This window comes from Cimex lectularius, unplaced genomic scaffold, assembly GCF_000648675.2.
Source record: "Cimex lectularius strain Harlan isolate CLEC.00 unplaced genomic scaffold, Clec_2.1 scaffold6, whole genome shotgun sequence".
NCBI lineage: Eukaryota > Metazoa > Arthropoda > Insecta > Hemiptera > Cimicidae > Cimex > Cimex lectularius.
In genome coordinates, this window is record NW_019392677.1 from 2,203,555 (window position 1) to 2,228,473 (window position 24,919).

At 34.8% G+C, this 24,919-nt stretch overlaps 1 protein-coding gene across 14 annotated transcripts in view; it reads right to left on the minus strand.

The window, feature by feature from the left end:
• Positions 1–24,919, minus strand: part of LOC106673761 (potassium channel subfamily T member 2) — a 454,961-nt gene that overhangs the window by 173,640 nt on the left and 256,402 nt on the right. For 3 of the 14 annotated variants that reach the window (XM_014405985.2, XM_024225486.1, XM_024225487.1), the window contains exon 2: positions 13,536–13,763. The exons of the other annotated variants lie outside the window; for them this stretch is intronic. In XM_014405985.2, coding sequence (XP_014261471.1) covers positions 13,536–13,762 — 227 coding nt within the window. In that variant the 5' untranslated portion in view covers position 13,763. The remainder of the gene's footprint in view (positions 1–13,535; positions 13,764–24,919) is intronic. 14 annotated transcript variants of the gene reach the window in all.

Here is a 24,919-nt window from a genome sequence, read left to right on the forward strand (position 1 = left end):
AGTAGCGATTTGTACACGCATAATCATGATTTGTTGAAACATTTTGAAAAATTAGACGTTAAAAAAACCCTGTTTTCCCGAGCTGCATAATTCTTATATTAAGTTCAAGCTCCTTCTTTTAGCTTTAATACGCTCGGTAAAATGAAAACATCCCTGGAAGTCGTTTCGGAATATATCTAAAGGTAAAGGTAGGATTTGATAGCGTTTTACTGCCACATATCCGTTATTTAAACGCTTCGGGAATATGGGAAGAAATTTCTCGATAATAATTTTTTCTTCGGGAAGAAAAAACACAATCTCCGCAATATTACGGTGTATGGCATCCGGCAAAGAACTAGCGATCTCATCGTATTATTTGAATTATCTGGAAAGCCGTTCAAACAGCTCCAATGTCCTAAATCTGTTGATCACAACTTCTTCAGGCTATCCATTGTCACTTTTGAAAATGACTAGGCATTATGCGTAGCCTACAATTATAGTTTTTACAAAACGATTGAATTTAGATAAGATTTTTATACATAATTTTCTCATTTAATAGTAAAAGAGTTTGCTGAACTAAACTTAAAAAAAATTGAGATGAATACTGAAGGATAAATGCTTTTACATGCAGGATGTCACGAAAGAATGGACAATTAGATGTTTTCACATGTGTTCAAAAATTTATTCTGTTTTAAAAATAGACAGAGTTTGTTTCTACCAAACCAGTATTTAATTCCATAGAACATGAATTTTTAATTTTAATAAATAGGCAATATCTTTTGTCTAATATAATAAGCTGTTCAAATACCGAAATGAAATTAAAATAATTAAATGAAAAGTTTGAAATTGCTTCGTTACTGAGCTGAAAAGGATGTGGGATCGTCGGTAGGACGGTCAGGAGAAAAGTTCTCGGGTATGGAGGGCACTGCCGAATGATGACCTTCCGAGAATCTGACTCGTACTTCATTTTAACCCTAAGCCCTTCTTTGTCCAGCATGCAAAGAAAGAGTACTTAATGTGGTCCTAAGTTAAGAAATTTAAATTATTATATATCACAGTTAAGATGTCAAATTCATCAAAAAAGATATACTTAAAAGTTAGAACTCAATCGTCATTTTTTACATCTCTTACTCAACTGAGCTCAAACGAGAGAAAAGAAACGGGACGAGAAAGGAAGAAAAGAGAAGACCCCCCCTCTCTAGGAAGAGATGGGAGAGGTAGAGAGAGAAAGAGAGGGAGAGGTAGTGTGAGAGAGGAGAGTGAGCGAGGGAGAGAGAGTGTGCAAAAATGCATATTTTCTCTGCCTTTTAAGGTACAGCCATGCACTAGAGAGAAAGGGAGAGGGAAAGGGAGAGAGAGAGAGATGGAGAGGGAGAAAGAGAGGGTGAGAGAGAAAAGATGGGGAGAGGGGTGAGGGAGGAAGAGAGGAAGAGAGTAAGAGAGAGAGAGAGAGAGAGAGAGAGAGAGAGAGAGAGAGAGAGAGAGAAGAAGAGAGAAAGGGAGAGGGAAAGGGAGAGGGATGGAGAGAGAGTGAGAGAGGGGATGGAGTGAGGGAGAGAGAGTGAGAGAGAAGGTGAAGGAGAGAGAGAGGATGAGGGAGAAAGACGGTGAGGGATTGAGAGGGGGAGGGGTGAGAGAGCGGAGAGGGAGAGGGAGAGGGAGGGAGAGAGAGAGTGAGAGAGAAGGTGAAGGAGAGAGAGAGGATGAGGGAGAGAGAGAGAGAGAGAGAGAGAAGGAGAAGGAGAGTGAGAGGATGAGGGAGAAAGACGGTGAGGGATTGAGAGTGGGAGGGGTGAGAGACGGGAGAGGGGAGAGGGAGAGAGAGAGAATGAGAGGGTGAGGGAGGGAGAGTTTAACACAGAAGAAGTCTCTAATAAGTGAAAGGTAATTTAGTACAACTGAAGAAACGGCGCTTGAGGCGACAGTTCTGCAAGAGCGCTACGTCGTGATGGTTAGTATCACAAGACGCTCGTGTTCGCAGTATTATCAGAAGATGAAAAATAAAGAAGTTATAAATATGTTTTTGCTAATTAGAATTTATTTATCTCACGAGAAGCAAATAAATAAATAGAAGGTGAGAAAGTTTATATTGTTTGCCACTCTTTACGTGTATACGGGTTTGAGGTAAGAAGTGTTGGCTTAGCTAATCTAGTCTACACTGACTCCCTCAGCGTGGTTTTAAAGGTCTGTTGACCTTCTCGTCGTGCTTTTGTTGGATAGATCCCAAGAACAGGAGCGTCTCGGCATAACGATGGTTGTGTGGGCACTGGACAAATAAGAATGGAGTGTTATGAAAATGCGAACGAGTGGCTAAGCCCGGGAATCACAACCTCCGGACTTAACCACCGCAATGGACCCTCTGGCACTAACAATGCAGTAAAAAATTGTGGCCGACCGGTAAGTTATTGTAATGTGTAAACGCTGGAATTGCCCGTGTACTGCGGGAAGTGATAGGCTCAACTCTGTACAAGTGTATTCATACGTTTATATGCAGATCGTTTAAATCAGCAATGAGCAATTATCATATTGTTTAAGATTTACTAGAAAAATAGATAATATCGTAGGTATAAAATCTGAAACTATGACGGTTTATATTATAGAACAATAAAACATACTGATATATTATTCGGTTGTACTTGTCTTTTTAATGATTTCAGTTTTTAATAAGAAATCAGGAGTAGTCGATCGACGGTTTAACGAACATGGCAAATGAGCAAATTATTCAAGGATATTTGGCCGATTGGAGTTCAAATCGATTCTTAATAGTCGACCGATAGACGGAAATCTCTATTCAGAACTTGAGGAATGACACGCTATGAAAAAGCCCAGCTTTGGTAACCAACAAAAATGTTTTATTTTTTAAGTGGTGTAACAATGCGAGGACAGACTTAGTCTAAGACCAAATCAAAAATTAATGAGCTGGAATTGAACTTGTTTCTCATGTTGCATGTGGCTTTTCGTCTTTGCACAAATTCCGCTCCATTAAAGTCTGTTAGAACATTTAAAACGTAAAACATAAAAGGATTTTTTAATGCAAACTCATATAATTATAGTTTCGGGCTACATTTGTATTCAAAATGGTTCATATCAATGAAATTACTAATTAGTTTTATTACAAGAACACAGAATATATATATAAATAAATAAGTANATATATATACTGACCACGTGGTTTTTGCACGGGAAAATGGTCAACTTTGAAAATGCATATTTTCTCTGCCTTTTAAGTTACAGATCTTCACTAGAGCTCATTTTTTAGAAATGTTTACGCTAAGCAAGATGGTTTTATTAAAATGTTTTTTTGGTTTCAGTCGTTCGTTAGTTAATTTAAAAATTCGGAAACTTTAATTTTTGAATTTTTTACGGACACTTCAAATTGAGTTCTGAAGCCAGAAATCTTCTTTGGAGCGGCCACTAAAGCAATCAATATGAAAATTTAATAAGCTTTCCAATGGCCATTAGCCCGATTTCTCAACCATTTTCTAATTATTCGTTATTTTTGGCCAAAAGTGGTTGTTTACGTGCTCATGGACAAAACTGATCAATCTCGGTGAAATGGTCAACTTTGAAAATGCACATTTGCTCTGCCTTTGAAGGTACAGATCTTCACTAGAACTCATTTTTTAGAAATTTTTACGCTAAACAAGAAATAAAATTCTTTTCGGGAATTTTAAGCTCTACAATATTTATTCAGAGGACTTTTTCAGAAAGTGAACATGGAAGCGACAATTCTTACTTTGACCTTTTGGGATGCGAAATTCTTCTGCTGTCGATAACCACTTGTTTATCTCATCACGGAAATTCAACTTTTCTTTCTCATTTCACAGATGTTGTGCAACAGTTTGGCTACAATAACATATTAAAAAAATAGCTTTTTAATTTTATTTTATCATTTTATTTATCATCTATATATATATATATATATATATATATATATATATATATATATATATATATATGGTAGATAGATAGATAGATAGATAGATAGATAGATAGATAGATAGAGAGAGAGAGAGAGAGAGAGAGAGAGAGAGAGAGATGATGATGATGATGATGAAATACAATAGTTTCTAAGTTTAACTTACTTCTAATTTATTAAACATTAATTACATCGAATAACTTTATTTTAGTGGTCAATATTATGTTCCAGCAATTTGTTTTACATTGTACTTAACTTAGATTTGCTCATTGAAATAGATATACCAATTTACATAATAATTGAGGAATCAAAAGGCAAATTACTAATAAAATAAAATAAGTGAACAAACATAATTTTCAGTACAATGCAGTACAAACAATGAATTGTAAATGACCAACATAAATCTACAAATCATAACTAGATAACAGATGATTTTTAAGACGATTCTGGAAATCTATGATATTTTTACATAGAGTTTATTTTTTTAGAGAGAGAGGGAGAGAGAGAGAGAGAGAGAGAGAGAGAGAGAGAGAGAGAGAGAGTGAGTGAGTGAGTGATCGGGTTTTTCCATGAGTACATAAAATATCACGTATTTAATAATCGTGAATAATTCAAAAACGGTTGAAAAATCGGGCAAAGTGGAACCTATTGAAAGCTTATTAAAATTTCCTATCGACTGCTATAGGGCGCCGCTCCAGGTCGATTTTCTAGCTCCACAGCTTAATTAGTATTTTTCCAAAAAAAAGTGGAAAAATTAACATGTTAATTTTTGAATTAACTGAAGAATGACTGAAGCTAGGAAAACATTTTAAAAAACCATCTTGTTCAGAGTAAAATTTTATAAAAAATGAGACCTAGCGCAGGTCTGTGATATGTATTTCCAAATTTAGACATATTTTCGTGCAAAAACAAATTGGTCGGGTTTTTTTATAAGCAGTGTAGATAGATGGTTAATAAATCTGTGCACGTGTAAATAATAACACAGTTATGTAAAATGCTGGTAATTACAATTGACAAACATACAAACGAGGTTATTATTTATGTAAGTTAGCACGTTTTTAACGAATTGTTATTCTTGTACGTGTTTTATTTTAATTTAATACGCCCATTTGAACAAAACGAAAGAAATAAGATAGTGGGTTATTTTAATAATTTATTAATGGAACGCAGTAGTCTAAGAGGTGTATTCAACATTAATTCTATTGGTTCGGACTATCAGTATTCTAGAAGGGAAGTAACGAAAATAGAACAGCCAGATAAAGAAAATCAATGGAATCGTGTATCAAGTGGCGATAAATTTTCGGTCATTAAATGAGGGGATGTCGAATAAAAGTAACTGTTTTAACAAAAGGAAAAACGTGGAAATCGTCTGGTTGGCGTCGGAAATTATTAGGGGTGGAAAGAGAACAAAGATGTCGTGGGGGAAGGTGTTGGGGGTGGTTCGCGACTTCCGGTAAATGATTCACGTCAGGAGCGCTTGGGGCGCCATGTCACCAACTCCCAAAACCGTTCCCGGCCTGCTATCTGTCGAAACGTAGAACGTACTAAAGGCACCAAGAAGAACCATAAACAAACTGATGAGAAATTATGAGAGGCGGCTGACCGAATAAGGCCAAATGGGTTATGAACATGACAGGCACAAGAAGAACAGACATTTTAACAGAACAAGCGAATGTGGCTTTTTTTTTCTTGACTCAAAGTCTTGAGGCATGAGAGTGGCAGAAGTATGGGATTTTGTATGACACTTTTTTAACATTATAACCCAAAAAGGATATGTACTAAAATAGAGCAGTCATGTATATATATATATATATATATATATATATATAAAATCCACCATCAAAATTTTATATGCGGGTGATTCGCTACTCGTACGAAAGTTCGTCAGGTGCTTCTGCACCTCAAATGGAACGAAAAAGTTCGTATGAACCACGGTTCCATTCTCAACCCATTCGTAGATTTTCCACATGTTATGTATTTTTCAACTATACACGGATTTTCGTCATAAATCTTATCGTAGATATTTAACTACTCATTTTTGGGTAAATCCAAGGAAAGCATTGAAAAGCGCGCTAAATTTATTTTAAGAAGGAACCTTTCCACAACTTTCAATTTATATTTTGTTATAAAAAAAACACTAAATCAAACAAAATTGGTAAATTTATAATTGGTACAAAAAAGTTTAAATGTGCAAAATCCTTTAAAAAATTCGTGGTAGAGATTGACATATGTAAAAAAACTTCTTCTGCCCGACCAAAACTTTCATTCTAATATAGACTGTCCACAATTGGACCGAATCAAATAGCAAGCAATTGACCAAAGACGACCGGAATTGCCAAGTCCCCAGGATAAAGTTCCCACGTGTCTTTGCAGACAGGCCAAAAAATATTGGAGCTTGGTTCGGTTGTGTTAAGCCACCCAGAGTATTGCCCTGACATTGATCCTCCTTAAGATTTTTAGTTATTTCGGACTACATAAATAAAAAATAAAAAAATAAATTTATGCGAGGGTGAAATTACAAAATTACATCAAAGGTGGCAACAGTCACTGGAACAGAATGGTTTATATATTTTGCATGAAATTGTTTTATACAATATTTACCTAAAATGTTCACTGAATTTTCCCACTCAAAAACGCTTAGAACCTATTTATATACCTTTAACACCCTATATCACTTAGTCAAAAAATTGTTTATTTATTGGAGCACAGAATACTCAAAAAAATCCAAGCAAATCCACTTTGGCAGCGATTGCAAAATAGTAAAAAATTCAGTTATGGATTGTTCATTAGATTTTAATCCTGATCAGTCAAAATCCGGTGGTATCTGGAGAGCGGTGGAATCGGTCAAATTCCGTCGGATGTTCAAAGGCTACAGAAATCTTTTGCGTAAATTTTACTTTAGAACTCATTACATTCGAAGTTTTTATTTATTCATGTTAAAGTATTGAAATATTATAACTTTTTCTCCATTTTCAAAAGAGAATGGTTGTGTGATTTTATCCAGTCAATCATTTCTCTCTTATTCTCTCTCTCTCTCTCTCTCTCTCTCTCTCTCTCTCTCTCTCTCTCTCTCTCATATCTATCGACTATCTTTCTTCTATCTTTCTCTGTTACTCTCTCTCTTTATCAATCTCGCACTCTATCTCTCTCTCTCACTCGCTCTCTCTTCTCTATATCCACTCTCTTTCGTCTATATTTATCAGTTTTTCTCTCTCTCTCTCTCTCTTTTCTATCTATCAATTCTCTTTCTTCTATTTTTCTCTGCTTATCTCTCTCTTTATTGATCTCGTACTCTCTCTGCCACTCTCTCTGTCTTTTCTATCTATCAACTCTCTTTCTTCTATATTTCTCTGTTTATCTCTCTCTTTATCGATCTCGCACTCTATCTCTCTCTTACTCTCTCTCTCTTCGCTATATCCACTCTCTTTCTTCTATATTTGTCAGTGTTTTTTTTTCTCTCTCTCTATCTATCTATCTCACACTCTTTCTCTCTTCTATCTTTCCACTCTCTTTTTTCTATCTTTCTAATCTCTTTCTCTCTCTTTATCTATCTCGCACTCTCTCTCTCTCTCTCTCTCTCTCTCTCTCTCTCTTTTACCTAATTACTCTCTTTCTTCTATCTTTCTCTATTTTTCTCACTCTCTTTTTCTTTCTCACACTCTCTCTCACTCTCTTCTATCTATCCAATCATTTCTTTTATCTTTCTCTCTTTCTCTCTCTCTCTCTCTCTCTTTCTTTCTTTCTTTCTTATAAGATCTACTTATGTACAGTTCTGGTTTACGGGTTTTCCTTTAAACGCACATCGATCAATCCTTTGGGACATCGGGGTCTTAGAGCACCCCTTTGGCATATCGAGTTCTGACTTAGGTAATCAAGTGCCTCCTAGGCGTCATTGAACAGCGAGATTAGGGAAAATTTATAACAACGTCTCTACCCAACGACGTCCTTTGTCATAAGGTGTGTACCAGGCCTGAGGGTATGAGCGCACGATTTTTCGAACTCCGAGAAATAAATCAACAATGAAAAATCTCCTAACACATGATGCATGCGCCCACGAGCGATAAAAAAATCGTTACGTCAACACAAGTAGATGGATTAACTACCACAACCCGTTATAAATAATATTTTATTTTATTTCTAATTGTTTTGAGTGATTTAAGTGCGTCCAAAGGCCAAAAATAATTTTACGGTTAGCAGAAGACATAGAACGAGTAAAAATCGTAAAAACAAGTTTTAAAATTTTAAATAAAATCAAAAAGTATTTATAAAGTTTTCGGATTGTTATTATGCTGCAGTAAAAATAATGAAAAAGTTTTTTTTTTTTTTTTATTGCTATCTGTATATAGGAAGTTGGAGGGAGCTACTGTTTATACTGATGTAGAAACATCACACTTGAACGTTCCTGACCGATTTATTCAGACTCGAATTGATCCGAAAGATTGCAGTTCATCAAGTGCCAACTTCCTTTGAAATTCCGCTATTTTGCAAGAGATAAAAAAAAATATTTCACCATTAAATCGCCTTAGATATCAATTCTCTAAAAAATGGCAAAGTCGGGGCCCAACAAATTTTCTTAGATACCTGAAAATAGGTATCAGAGGCCTAGGATTCGTAACTAATGGTGGATACAGGTCGTTCAATTATAGAAAAATCGCCAAAAATTACATTATATCCGCTTTTCGCCTTTTTGGCCCCCACTGTAGGTCGAATGTGGTTTAAAAAATTGGAACATTCGTGTACACAGTAACGAATTTAGATTATGCGAATGATAAATCAGTAAAAGGTTGGAACAAATATTCACAAAATGAAGAAAAAATTAGCAAAGAAAAAGCATATAACCCAGGCTACAATAATGTCACGAACTATGTCAAAAATTAATTTATAACCTAGAATATATAAAAGATAGCTCTTTTGCTGCGGTTCAATTTAATTCAACAAAGCTTTTTATATTTACTTTAACTAATGTCAAATAAACCATTACACTACCTCAATTATTCATGTCATTTAAAACAAAACACGTGTAAGTGAAACAATTGCTAAAAGTTTTTGTATTTAAACTGTTTAATAAAAAAAATGTATTTAAAAGAGCAATTTTTGATGGAAAGTTACTCATCCGCCGGCAAATTTTGTTTAATAACAATTCCTGAATATCATCTAGAAAGGCCTAACGCAGTTTAGTTTGCCGAATTAGCAAGCCGTCGGAAATCAATTGACATGCAAATAAGCCGCTTTGACTCGCGCTGCTAACTAGCTTCGACCCTTTTAAACAGATTCACCCGCTTCCCAAATTGAGAAAAACGTTTTCCAACGTTGGCAAACAGTCGTGACACTTTAATTTCAAAACCCGCCCCGGAAAATTTTACACCGAAAAAATGAAACGCGTTCATGTCAATGGACATTTGAGAACCACTGCCAAAAGCAGAAACCTATCAATATCATTTGCACTTTTTTTTCTTTTTATAGATTTTCATATCTGGAAAACAATCACAACAAGAAAAATGCTGTAAGACGGAAATGACTGACATGAAATACATAAGAGGTGAATTCACCAAGTAGATGATATAAATAATGACTATTAAAACTTCACGTTTTCAATTTTTTTCGACGCTAAAAAGGACATGACGTAGCTCGCGGGGTTTCAGTCAACGGTGAAGATTATCAGAGATGGTAGTCGAACTGAGCTGAAGCACGAAGCATTGGGATGTTTGAAAAGAATTGAAGGAAATTTTTTGCATTAGCTTTCTCTACTTCTGGAAGAAAGGGAGGACTTAAGGTCTCGGTTTAGGGTGAGGATTGATACATAAAAAATGAGTTGAATACGACCCAACATGTTGGGAGATAGAATGCGTAGTTCATCTCCAGAGTACGATATCGTAAGTCCACATTTGTTTGAGAATTATGGTATATATCAATATTTTGTATGTAAGTGATCTTCTGATATCATGATAATAGTTAATAATCTTTATGTAAGGTATTGGTTCAAATAAAAAAGTCAATGTCACGAGCGGGATTCGAACCCACGATCTTCGGCTCGATACGCCGCTGCTCTACCACTTGAGTATCGTGACTTCGATCCACTCGGACACCAACTTCCCACCTTAACCTCACCTTTCGAATTTTCCCTCCTTTTTGCCATTTTTCAAATGTCGTGTAATCTATTTGATTCTCGGCGACAAATGAAATGGCCGCGGAGAGCGCTTTCGTGAAATATACTTTATTTTACTTATTAAATCCATTAGATTTCGTAGTCCGATTGAGCAAATAACTTCTTTGAATTAATTAATCATTATGTAAGGTATGGGTTGAAATAGAAAAGCCAGTGACACGAGCGGGATTCGAACCCATGATCTTCGGCTAAATACGCCGCTGCTCTACCGGGCGTTCGAATCCCGTTCGTCAGACAGTTTTTTTTGTTTTTGTTTTTTCAACCAATACCTTACATAAAGATTAATTAATGGAAAAAAGTTATTTGGTCAATTGGACCACGAAATCTAATGGATTGCTTGTAATGTCAGTTCAGTTCGTTTCTTTTAGTTTTGTGTGCGAATTCCAAGTAAGTCATTTGTTCAGGTGAAGTCCCGTTAAGGTAAACTAGTGGCAGTCTAATATGTATGAGATTAAAGATAATATTTTAGTGCTTCTCTGCATTTATTTTGATTCTCCACTTGTTGCACCGATAGTTAAGGCAATGTACGTTGTTTTGAAGGGTCCTGCATTCAGAGATTGGATCTTTATGACGTGAAAGAGTGGCTGTACCGTCAGCAAAAACGGCAAGAATTGTTTCTAAACTAATATACATGTAAGTAGTAAATAGCGTGAGAGGACCAAGAATGCACCCTTGTGGGAAGCCAGCTTGGATAGGATAGATAGATTTACATCGCCAAGTTTGCTTCTGAAGAAACGGTAAGACAGGTACTTCTTTTGCTCCAACTTAAAACCTTTGAAGAATTAACCATGGTCCGTATTAATTTAAAGTAGTATTTTTAATATAAAACATGATATTAAGAAGACACAACAAGAAAACATTGGTTAGAAGTGATCATTGCATTCGTTTAAAATAGACAGTACTGACCAAACAACACTTAGACCAACTGAAGTTGGCGAAATGCAGGAACGCTTCTTACTGAAAAAACAACCGAGAATGAGAAAATCAGGATGATCTGAGATGACAAATATTCTTACTTCAAAATTGCGAATTGTTGATTATTTAGAGATCGATGCGGTCTGGTGTGACGTAGGTTTAGAAAAACGTTTTCTTTATCGTGCAAACGTTTCGATCTTTATTCAGATCATCTTCAGGCTCAAAGTACAACAAACACATTGAGTCCTGATCATGATCTCAATAAAGAGCGAAACGTTCGCACGATAAAGAAAATTCTTATACAAAGGTTGAAAAATCCCAAGTTCTCCGTGGTTGAAATATTTTATTCAATTTTGCCTATTACATGAACGTTTCGGGCCTCAGCACCTAAACATGGAAATCCTCATGGCACAGTTGTCATCCAAAGATTCAAACATAAGTAATTTACAATTTTTTGATTTAAAAAAAAATTGTAAATAAGAATAGATAAGAATTACTAGGAACCGTGGATTTTACGAAAAACATGAACAGAAAATGTTGTCAGATGATGGGAAGTTGGTGTCCGCGTGGATCGAGGTCAAGATAGCTCAAGTGGTAGAGCAGCGGCGTATCAAGCCGAAGATCGTGGGTTCGAATCCCGCTCGTCCCATTGACTTTTTTATCCCAACTAAAAACCTTAATTAATTGTAATATATTAATTGGTCAAGCGGACCACGAAATTAATGAATTTAGTTTTTCTAAACCTACGTCACACCAGACCCCATCTCACTATCTCCAAATAATCATTAATTAACGGTTACTAAACACCACACATTTTCAATCATGCTCAGAACCAAAAAATAATAATAAAAAATAACATCCGAATTTTACATTCTTGTTGGCGTTAACTCTTTCCTTTAAAAAGATTCTGTTATTGACTGTGCCAGATAGAAAAAGGTTGAGGAAAGAAGCTTCCTATATTAATTTCTGAGAATGACTCGTTTGTCAAATGCAAATAATGTGCATGAGGGTTGTACTGTGCCAACTTTACTTTATTCCCGTTGATCAAAGGAGGGTTGTCGGAAGAGAGAAAAATCAAGCAGGAAAAAAGGCCTCTTGTACTACAGTGGGGTAATGCGACGCAAGAAAATTCATTGAAGTAAAATGCGAAAATGAAGAATTACAAAATATGTACACAATATGCAAAATACTTTTGAAATGTTTTCATTATATACTTTGTAATTAATAAATAGCTGATTTATTTTAACGATGTTACCATCGATTAAGTAACTTTATCTCATACATAAGTCTGTTAAAAAACTTCTCTGACCAGAATAAAATGATAAGAAATTTTTCAGAAAATTTAGTTTTTGTCTCAGCTTTACTCGCTAACTCAATGACCCAACGTAAGCCTTTTTAATATAATATATTTTAAAAAATACTGTACGTTCTCTAAAAACTACTGCTATAAAGAAATAAATTATTTGTTTATAATGAAACTGTATTTTATATTTGTAGGTAGCTATTCATTAAACAATTATTATTCAGTTAGTTATGTCAGACTAGTTTTACTCGCAACATCGTTCACGCCGGACTTTTTTAATTTACCTTTTTAATTCGATGCAGTCTGGTAGGTTGGCTTTCTAATATAATATCTCGTTTATCAAATTCTTCATACATCGTAAAAAAATTGTCGATGATCCCTTAGGGGTGGAATTTCAAAAAATTTTCTCCTAGCGATTATCCATGTAATTATAGGAATGCACTGTCGAAATTTCAGCCCTTCAGATCCAGCGGTTTGATCTGTGCGTTGTATGTCAATCAAGGAACTGATTTATATTCACGGCGTTACAGGGTTAAATGTCAATACTGCCAAGGTGGATTAAGTAAATAAAATTTAGTTTAGTGCCTCCAGAACGAGGTTTCTATCATGACTCTTTCCTGAGATATTAACGTTTTTGTGATTTTAGTGTAAAATCAGATTTTTTTACATAAAATCGTAATTTTTAGATCCTAGCTTCATTAAAATACAAATCTGACCGTAATTTTGCAAACTACATTAAATTTTCCTAACGTAACAACAATTCCGTTTGAAAATTACCACCTTTCGCATTTTTCACTTTTTTCCGTTTTTGCTTTTTAGTTTCTTAATTATAACACTATTAAAATTCCACATTACAACGTCTTGTCTGTTTGCCAGTCTTGGTTAATATCTCAGGGAAGAGTCAAGATAGAAACCTAATCATGGTGGCACTGAATTACGTTTGGTTCAGCGAATTCAACATGGCTGTATTGACATTTAACACTGTTACACCCTGTATAAAGGTAGGGATGGAATTTAAATATTAACTTTCTTAGCGCTATCTATGTAATTATAGGAACGCACTATCGAAATGTCAGCACTTTCGATCCAGCGGTTTGGTTTGTGGGTTGTCACTGAACTGTTTTATATATGTAGATATTATAGGATGATTAGGTTTGTTTTCAATGTTTCCTGGCTAATGCTGCAAACAGTACATATAAATCCATTTGTATTTTATTTAATTTTATTTCAGTCCTGAAAATTTACTTACTCACCTCGGTATTTTGAAGGCGACTTCGTCGAGGCTGTCGCTGGGGGTTACCGGCGGCCTTTCGAACATCGAGGACGAGTGGAGATTCAGGTTGGGCCGCCGCATGGGCAGGGTCCCAGCGCAACCGACCACCAGCCCGGAGCCACCTGTGTTGCGCTTCTTACGCTGACCAACCCTCGCTTCCCGCCTCCAGGCGCGCACCGTATGCAGACGGAAGAAAAACAGCGACATGCTAATCCCCGAAAAAAAAGAAAAAAAAGAACAATTTCCAATCGACCTCACTCCGCCGGACGAATTTTTTATTTTAGTTTATTTTTTGATTTAAGAATAGATCTGTCGAGACCGGTAGTTCCTATTTTCTCCAATGGCTGGCAAGTAAAAATTATATACGAAATACTGTACGATATTGGGTTTTTAGTTTCAATCTGTTTTAGTGCTTTTATCATTTATCCGATGTTGTCAATTTATACTGTTTACAGCAATGTTGTTTTGTGTTGGTGGTTTACTTTCATCCTGACTGCTTTGATTTGTTAGATGCGTTTAAACATTTCGCATGGTTCCATTTGTGGTTTGTTTGTACGATTGAAGATGGCAAAATACCGAAGCTAGAACCGCAATGTTAGCCGTGAAATTTCAGATTCACTCCCGTGTTGTGTTATAATTGTACAATTGTAAATAAAACTTTGTCTAATTAAAGAGAATTAGGCTAATTTAAAATCCATTATTTTCCAGCGATTTCCCAGAGCAAAGACAATCCCCTAACGTTAATAATAGAGAATCGGTCCTTGTAACAACTCAGTCACCAACATTCCAATAATATTTCAATAATTTTAATAATAATTTTATAATTATTATATAATATAATAATTTTATTAATATTATTTGAGAGTGTGTCTTATAATTTCTTTTTTCGAAGGCGGAACAATTTTTTCAAAGGCATGTTCGTGAATTATATTTCCAGGGTTTCCCTCAGAAAATGTAATTAACTAGAAATGAAGAAAAGGGAGGTATGTGACGAGTATAACATGATGGAAAGGAACGTGAACTAAACTAAATAACAAATTACGTAAAATTACGTGGTTTTATGTTTAGAACTCGTAGAATAATTAGGAAAAAATTGTTTAATATTGTAAAATAAAATCTATACTAGTGGTTTTGGTTTCCAGTCGCAGTTCCTTTTGTACTTGTGATGACCCAGCGAAGGGTCACACTATCGACCTTGTCTCCGGCGATCCCTTTTCCATGGCCCTTTCTGGTCGGTTTGGCGAATCGCTAGCCAAGACCTCGGTAATGGGAGAAAGGGACAGGCCGAAAATCAAGGGTGGGAGGCCTCTTGATTTTGATCGTTGAAACGCTGAACCGAACGAAATTCTATTTAGCTTTTGTGATTGGAGGAACATCTAGGACTCGAGAAATCAGGAGACAAACCCAACACGGCCCATCTCGCTGCTCATATCGCCTCAGACAGGAATACTACTGGAAAGAAACGGAAGACACTGAGGGCCTCGAAAAATCAGGAGACCAACCCAGCACAGCCAATCCCGCTGCTCCTATCGCCTCAGACAGGAATACTACTGGGAAGAAAAGGAGGACACCGAGGGCCTCGAAAAATCAGGAGGTCAACTCAGCACAGCCACTCCTGCTGCACATAGCTCCCAAGAAAGCAATGCTACAGAGAAGAAATGGAGGACACCAAGGGTCTCAAAAAATCAGGAGACTATCCAGGCACGGCTACTCCCGCTGCACCTGATCCCCTTGGAAAGTAGGAAGGCTGTTCTTTTCTCTCTCCTCGCGCTTTTGAATTTTCCTGTACACATGGATATGATAATATCGCAATAATAAGAAATTTTTACTTAGATCTGGTTTCCAGATTCCTGGAAGTAATCTCACAAATTTTGTATGAAAGTTGTTGGGGAAAACAATAAATATGTTGTAAAGTGCACTGCCTCCACGTGAACGATACCAGAATAGGTTAGGTTGATGAAGGTTAAACCCTCCTGTATGCTAGGAATTACTTTACTTTAATTTTAATTAAAATTCATAATTTCGTGGTCCGCTTGACCAATTAATATATTACAATTAATTAAGGTTTTTAGTTGAGATAAAAAAGTCAGTGTCATGAATGGTATTCGAACCCACGATCTTCGGCTTGATACGCCGCTGCTCTACCACTTGAGCTATCGCGACCTGGATCCACTCGGACACTAACTTCCTATCTCAACCCCACGTTTTGAATTTTCCCTCCTTTTTGCCATTTTTCAAATGTCGTGTAATCGGATTGGATTCTCGACGACAATTTTTAATTAAAATGAAACCCCAGTCAGTACTTTCATTATTAAGAAAATATATTTAACTGGCTTATAGTAAAGAGTAATTTGTATGAAATTTCTCTATTATTTAGACATTGTCATTAGTTAAGTAATTAAAGATTCAAATGAAAAAACTGTGATTTTTAATATTTACCCCAAAACCAACAACTTCTAAGTTTGTAATAGTGGGCTTATCTTTTTTTTTTTTGAGTTTTGATAATATTCAAAATTAAAATTGACTCATAATTCAAGGTTGCTGCTCTGTTTTATTAAAACCAGAGAATCGCGATACTATATATAATGAAGCAATAATATAATTAACGTGTTAATTGATTTTTAATTGAAATTATTCTACACATTATTTAAAAATTTGTAATTTAGTTAGGAATATAATAATGCATAAAATTACATTTTTTTGTGTGTATGTTTACAGGAACTCGATTAAAGCACGATTGTCATTTTTTGTGATTTTATCTTGTCACACAACAGGCCATTTACGCTGTCTGACCCATCTAAATCATACTAATTAAGACGAATGGCTTTGTTTTTTAATACCAATAATAATAATCTAATGTTCCCAAATGGAATAAGGAAGCGAGATTTCCTTTTCAATTCTTTCTTTTTATTTTCATTTTTTGGTAAAATTGGTAATAATATTTGATGAAATTAAGGGTCTAATATTAGAAATTTTTTTTCTTAAGTGTGCCAACATTAAGAACTTTACAACTGATTCCAGAATAAAAGTAAAGAAAACTTTGTGCTCGTGCAATTTTTTGGCCTTATAAGTGAGAGACTCTTTTGTTTTTAAAGTGGCTGGCCTTTCAAAGAATGAGTTCCACTGGTGCATGCTTAGTCATGTATAAGTAACAAATTAATTTAAAAAAAAGTTTTTAAGTAAGAAACAACAATAAGTGTTATCTCTCATGTAGTGCAAAGGGTAATATTCATATAATCAACTAAAAATCTATCACAATTGTTTTTTCGCAATATTTAAAAAATTAATTATATAATCAACGTTATTTGGACTGGATTCAATTTTTTTAAGCATAAAATAGAAAATAATAATATTTCTAGGACAAGTTTGGTAATGAAAGCGATAATGTAAAGGTTATATTTTGTTTATTACATAGTAATGTCTAATTTGTAGTTTTTGCAATGTAAGCTTAATTCATAGCGTTGTTCGCGTCTCCTGTGTTATTGGAAAGACCAAATTTACAACGATTTTTCCTCGTTTCTAGACCCAACTTCACGTGAAGCACTAATAATGTTTTATTAGAAATTCAAGACAAAATTAACTTTGTAACAGGAATATCGTGATAACAGAAAGTTATAAAATGTGTTGTTTATCGAAATAATAAAGACAACGTCTTGAAACCTTAACGTTGTGACTGCTTGACAACCCCGACCCGACGTTATTTTGCAAGAGTATTCACTGCTTTTATAGAGTGTACATAAATAATGAAATATATATAACAAAGTAATTCCTGTCATACAACATGGCTTAACGCTTCGGATAATATTATTTAATTAGTTTATGCAAATGAGAGGAAGAAGCTCTTTTAGTCGGTTCTTCGCAGCGTCGATGGGCCGGATTGTCCCAGAAGCTCTTGCTTGTGAAGAGCACGACTGAGAAATGGCCCGCCGGGGATCTGACGTAACGAAGGGATCGTGCTTGCCAGTTTGAGGATAGGCCATACTCGATTGACACGGACACCTGCTTTTGGGGGAAAACCTGCGCAGGTGTCCAGCTTGTAGAGAAAGGTCGCTCAGTGTGTTACAATTGGTCGAGGAGGGCCGCGCCTTGCCCCCTTACAGGGAGCGAGTAGGCATAACACCCTACATTATGATAGTTCTTGGCATCCTCATACATAAGTAGCCGTACAATGTGTATGTACGTATTTGTTTGTTCGTGTATAAGGCTGTTTATTTGTGTATTAGCCGTGGGTTTGTGTGAATGAAGTATGTGCGGGGTCCGGTGGCTTAATATCGAGTATCCTATGAGTTCCAGAGTACGTTGGAGGTAGCCGAAAAGAAATATGCACATAATCCCGAAAATATATGACGCATTTTGATAAAATTTACTGGTGTCTATTGATGGAATTTTTCATAAATGTCATATTTATGAAGTTAAAACGTGTCGTAGATGAGGGATGAGGGTACTGGTCCGAGTGAAGAACAGTATAAAGTTATACAATATTTGGGAGAGGGCCTTCAACAATTTATATGCGTAAAATATTTACACATTTATATCTGTAAATTAACATAACCATAAATAACAATGTCTGCGACAATCGGCGATAATGTTGTGCCTATGGCTCCACCCTCCGCTTGATAAAACACTTCGTCCTATTTAAAATAATGTCGAAAAGCTGCGTTATGTAGGATTTCGAAGATCAAATAGCTTGGGAGGTTAGTTTTACTCTGGACATCCACACAACGTCGACTGAGAATATTCGATTTAATAGGTACAAATAACAGGAAGGATCTGCGATATTTTCCTCAAATATAAATCAACAATGGCATTCATTTATATAATTTTAAAAATAAATTCACTAATTTCGTGGTCCGCGTGACCAATTAATATATTATAATTAATTAAGGTTTTTAGTTGAGATAAAAAAGTCAATGTCACGAGCGGGATTCGAACCCACGATCTTCGGCTTGATACGCCGCTGCTCTACCACTTGAGCTATCGTGACCTCGATCCATTTGGACACCAACTTCCCGTCAGCTCGTGACATTGACTTTTTTATCTCAACTAAAAACCTTAATTAATTATAATATATTAATTGGTCAAGCGGACCACGAAATTAGTGAATTTAATGATTTAAAATGAAGTATACTTCACTAAAGCTCTCCGTGGCCATTTCATTTGTCGTCGAGAATCCAATCCGATTACACGACATTTGAAAAATGGCAAAAAGGAGGGAAAATTCAAAAAGGTGCGGTTGAGATGGGAAGTTGGTGTCCAGTGGATCGAGGTCACGATAGCTCAAGAGGTAGAGCAGCGGCGTATTAAGCCGAAGATCGTGGGTTCGAATCCCGCTCGTGACATTGACTTTTTTATCTCAACTAAAAACCTTAATTAATTATAATTTAAATATAAAAACGGAAATGTGTTCTTTCAAATTTAAAGAGTTTGAGCATGCCTCCAATAGGTCAAACTTAATTTATTGCATTAAATGTAATAAGTGTCCCACAGTATACCAAAGACAAACTAAACAATATCTGCCCAAGAGAACCAGTCTGCACCAATGCGAATGCAATGAAGAAAATAGACCCTATACTTCACTATCATAACTATCCCATTACACTATTTTGGGTCGTAGCTTATTTTGGATTTAACAGAAATGTCATTAAACAAGGTGATGCACATTTTCAAATGTGACATAGCATGTAATTAAAGAAAAGGTGTAAATCTTTACGCTTGTAAATTGTTGAAGGCCACTTCCCAATGTTGTACAACTTCATTTTATATATAAATACATACGTTATTGTAATTGTTGTAATTAATTAATCGAAAATATGTATAAAAGAAAAATCCATTCTAGTGAATACTGTTATAGTTAATGCTGAGAGGGTTACTGATTCACCCCAAGAATAAGGAAATTTTTGCGGCTACATGCCTACTTCAATGAGAGGTTATTATTAGATAAACAAACTGAGTTTTATTGCATTGAACAAGCCAGGAAATATTTTATTTAAAAAAGGCAAATTGTAACTCTTCATTTTTATGTTCGTTCTTTGATCATTTATAAGTGTGAATTATTATATTATGTATATATTGTGTGTTTCGATGACCAACCAAAAATCCATCATCATTGTTAGTGTCCTGAGGAACTTGGCACAATTCAATACGGTGCTAAATTTTGGACCAATAACCTGATGCCTCACGATAATTTCATTTAGTCAATACAACACAACTTTAAAAAATTGTATCTAATAAAATTACACTAATTGAAATCTATTATTGCTATAACTGCTTTGATAATGATATATCGTTGAAGGATGATGATGAGGATACTAGGAAGCAAGAGTTAAGTATTACACAAGCACTCCAGCCTTTTGGGCTAATTGTACTTTATATTTTAGTTGATACCTATTTTAAGAAATAGAAGACTATTGACTGTTCTTGGTACAATTTTTCTCTTAGGACATTTTGGTGCCCTTGGTTATTTCGTATTTGGTTACGGTTATTTCGCACTCGACTGCATATAGCAGGGAACAACCCGATGCAATGCTATGCGTCGCTACCCGATAACTTGCCTCGTTTTGGTAGGGTCTGCACGTCTCTGCGACGTCAAGCGCACGCCAGTCCTACAGTCACACAGCGTGTATCACAATAATCAGTATCACAGTCGCAACGCCTCTTTTGTTCTTATGGCAATATTTTGGACAAAACCTTGAAATAAATTGTTAGGTAAATTTTATGACCACAACCAAGTAATAAATTGTTTGTTAAACTTGTTTTAAATAATGTTGTTCCGGTGTTTTCATAAATTTTCTTCGTAACTATCGTAATTAAATAATTTGCATAAAAACTCAAGAATTTTTGTTCTTGTTTAATTTGGTTTACATTAAAATAAGAATGGTGTAATTGATATAACGACGAAATTACATATAAATAGTTTGAAATAAACTAACAATTATATGACAGTCCTGTTCTGACGCTACTCGCGAAAACTGCGTAATTTTATGAGCAAAACCATGAAATAAATTGTTAGTTCAATTTTATGAGCAAAATCGGGTAATAAATTGATAGTTAAATTCATTATATTAAAAAGTGGTATTTCGGTGTTTTCTACGAAACCATAAAAATTATTACACTATTTTTTTTAAATGTGTAGAGATTAGTGACCGTTAATCGATAGTTATTCAGATGCGGTCGGGTGTGATGTAGGTTTCAGAAAAACATTTTCTTTATCGTGCCAACGTTTCGATCTTAATTGAGATCATCTTCAGGACTCAAAGTGTTTGTCTTCTGTGTAATTGTGTCATCCTTGCATGTCGTGTTGAGAGTGCAATAACTATTTTTTTTTAAACAAAAACTAATTAATTTTTAATCTCGGTTAATTTGGTTTATATTAAAATAACTATGGTAATGGATATAACGACAATAATACATGTAGTTTGAAATAAAAATATGTGTCCGGTTCTTCTGTCTTCGACTGTACATGATGCTACCCGACGAAAATCTGGAAAGTGGGGATCGAATGGCGTAGAGGAGGGTAGCGTTGCGTGGCATTGGGCAGATGTGCTTGGGGTAATCTTATGGAAAAATGGACTTTGGATTTGCGTCGGATAGTATCGGGTAGCGTCGCATAGCGTTGCATTTGGTAAGTGTGTTCCCCGCTTATATCTTTTATTTAAGCTATATAATACTATTATATAGCTATAGCTTATATACATACTAACTTATTATATTATAGCTGTAAGCTATTATATATAACAATATCAAAGATAATTCTATTACTTATTGTCTTCTATTATCAATACGCAAACGATCTTTTGAAATCAATTATAAAATGATACAAACTCTATTTTTTATTTATTTAGAAATTTATCTTTAAAAATTATTAGATTTCATGAGTCATTAATTTCAATCAATTAAATATATGAGAATATTTTTTTTCAAAATGTATTCATTTCATATATTAACAAATCATAAAAAAAGAGTTATGTTAAAAATGCGATTCTTACATAGAATAAAATAAAAGTTTATTGGTTAGAAATCCATTTGGTCTAGAGACTTTTTGTTAATTGAACAAATAATGGATACAAATATTAAAAAGAAGAACAATTTTCAATATATCCGGTCGTACAATTTAATTAAAAATGTACAAATAAAAAGTATAGTAAGTAAAGAAAACGAAGGTCTCGGTTATTTCCAGTGGTATGGGCATTAATCGAATTAGCAATCCGATGGTCTGGAAATCAAACAATGTTGGATTTTAGCTCTGACCACTGCCGAAAATTCAACTCACCAAGGGGATCGTTATTATTATTAAATCTAATGCAAATTCCTTAGGAAACTATTAATTCCTACATTCATTCTAGGCTATCTACCACGAAAAATCATCCATCTACATTCCAGTAAATGTTTTACTAGCAATATTTGAAATAAATCTATAGCTATAAACACTAATGTAAAATTATAATAGCCATTGAAGTAATTTGGGTAAAGATTTTACTCGAGTAATCAAATTGAAGACAAAAATAAATAAGGATAAAATCCGCCTTGAATAAATAATAAAAAGTTTGTAATGCATCGGATGAATCAATTTTTATCTACGCGTTTCAACAGATCTATTGATAAATTTTAACGTTTTCAAAGAATAAATTCCTGGTTTATTTCGAGCTTTGTTCGTTGCTTTCAAAATATAGAAAACTAACTGGAGCCGGTTTAAATTTGACATTTTGGTTAAAGGGGACTACAATCTGAACCGCAACAAAAGCCTTGCCTAAGTGTGTTATTTAAAAATAAATAAATTAGTCATTTACATGAAAAAATAACATACCATATCCGTCACAAAGTTAAAATATAAAAATGTGTCATACAATTGCAAATTGTCTAATGAAAATTGAATGAATTGAAAATTGAAAAAATGAGAGCATTAGTTAGTTTCTTTAATTTACAAATTATTTTGAATTATTAATCGTCTATCAAAAACGTATATTTTGTCAGCATCAATGAATTTTCCCACGCATTTTGTTTTTAAGAAAAAATGATGAAAATATTATATTTTTTAGATTTAAGGATATCAACTTAGTAAAAACGTGATTTGGTTTATGTAAAATAAATTTTAATTTTTTGTTCTTATGTCCATTTAAATCTATTTGCCGTGATCAAATAAGTTCCAGTTTAACCTTTTTCATTTTGTGAAAGTAAAGATAGAAAGAATTCTGTTCCCTAAGTGTAGTCTGCGCACGGTTTTTACTCAGATAGTTTGCCAAGTTTAAGGAAAGATGATTTTCTTTGGAAAACAGAGAAGTTTTAAGAAGCCGATCAAAACTTCGATGACGAAAAACAAAGAACATCCATACCATGTGACACTAGTGTGGCTTTCCATTTACAGAACCTCCCAGGCGTATCAATATTTTGTCACGCATAACTTTCTCAGAAATGAGCATTGAAAACTTTATCAAACTTTATAACCAAGTTTGGCAAAAATCGAGGTAAACCAAAAAGGACAATAAGGAAAAGAAAATCAGATTATGTATAAAAGCATGACGTATTAAAGTATTATTACTATAATAATTTAATTAGGTTTTAAAGATAAAAGAAAATTGTGAAAAATTAACTACTAATCGGAAAGATTCACACACAGATATTATCATATCCAAATCGATTAAAAATAAATTGAAAAGTAAACTAATTGAGAAATGCGCAAGTTAAGCGACAAAACATAATAATTTTGTTTCAAAGCAGTTGATAAAGATCCACGGTTTTCTAACAAAAAGTAGATTCCTGACGACTTTGAAGAATGAAATTTTGGCGAAGAAAAATTCCAATTGACAATGAGCCTTTTATGACAGTAAAACTAATACATACTAGATCAGGTCAAAATTGAATAAACCGTAAAGAAAAGCTAAACAATATATTATCATAGGAAAAGTATTCACATTAGGGTAAAATATAGTGAGTAGAATAATTGCAAAATATAAAGACCAGAATGAACCTTCTTTGTGGGAAATCTTCCCACAAACCGCAGTGCTACCCTGAAATGAGGTTTTAATGGAGAGCAAAAATCTCTAGCAATAAGTAATTTCTGCCATTTTGTTATATTATCAAAGAACAATATACACTGACAGGCAAAAATTTCCGCCCACTTGTAATATAACTTGATCTGTATATACTTTTATATATTAATCAAAGTTTAACGTTTAATAATTGAGTCTTAGTCTAAAAAGGTTTAAAAAAATGTAGATTGCTAAGGAAAATGAAAAATAAAAAATAATTTTTTTTTATTCCATCCACACCGCAGATGTAATGTACTAGATTCTCCGCCTTTCCGAAAGAAAATCCCCAGGCCATGATCTAATTACCCCTAAAATCCTCCGAAATCTACCCATAAAAGCAATAGTGTACATTACCTCTATTTACAATGCAATATTTCGCACAACCTATTTCCCTATCCAGTGGAAACTATCTTTAATAACTCCAATACCAAAACCACACAAATCCCCCAGTGCCCCATCCTCTTATAGACCAATAAGACTCCTTCCTATTTTAACCAAAATCTTTGAACGTATCCTCCTTAAAAGATTAATTCCTATATTTGACTCTGAAAACGTAATTCCTAACCATCAATTTGGGTTTCGACCTCACCATTCTACTGTTCAGCAGTGCTTCAGAGTAGTCGACACGATATCTTCGGCTCTAGAAAACAAACAATACTGCTCAACCGTATTTCTGGACGTCACGGAAGCGTTAGACCGAGTATGGCACCCCGGCCTCCTCTATAAGTTAAAATGTATCCTCCCTCAGGCCTACTACCTTATCGTGAAATCCTTCCTCTCAGATCGATGGTTTAAAGTAAGAATCGGCACCGAGTTTTCACCTATCACACCAATCAAAGCTGGCGTTCCACAAGGAAGTATCCTAGGCCCAATCCTCTACACCATCTACACTGCTGACATACCCACACATCCAAACACACAAATCACAGCCTACGCGGACGACACCGCAATCTTATCAACACACTCCAATCCTATCCTAGCAACAGAAGCACTCCAACAACACCTGAACCTTATTACCAACTGGTGCAATCTGTGGCGGATCAGGTTAAACGAACAAAAAAGCCAACACGTTACATTTACGCTCAAACGACAAACCTGTCCACCAGTGCACATTTACAACAAAATAATACCACCATCGAACCAAGTCCGCTACCTTGGGCTTTACTTAGATAGTAGACTTACTTGGAACCCACATACACGATTAAAACGGCAAGAACTTAACAAAAGATATGGACTACTCAGACACCTTCTTGGACCAAAATCAAAACTAAGCATACATAACAAACTAACCGCTTACAAAACACTCATCAGACCTATTTGGACCTGCGGAGTCGAGCTG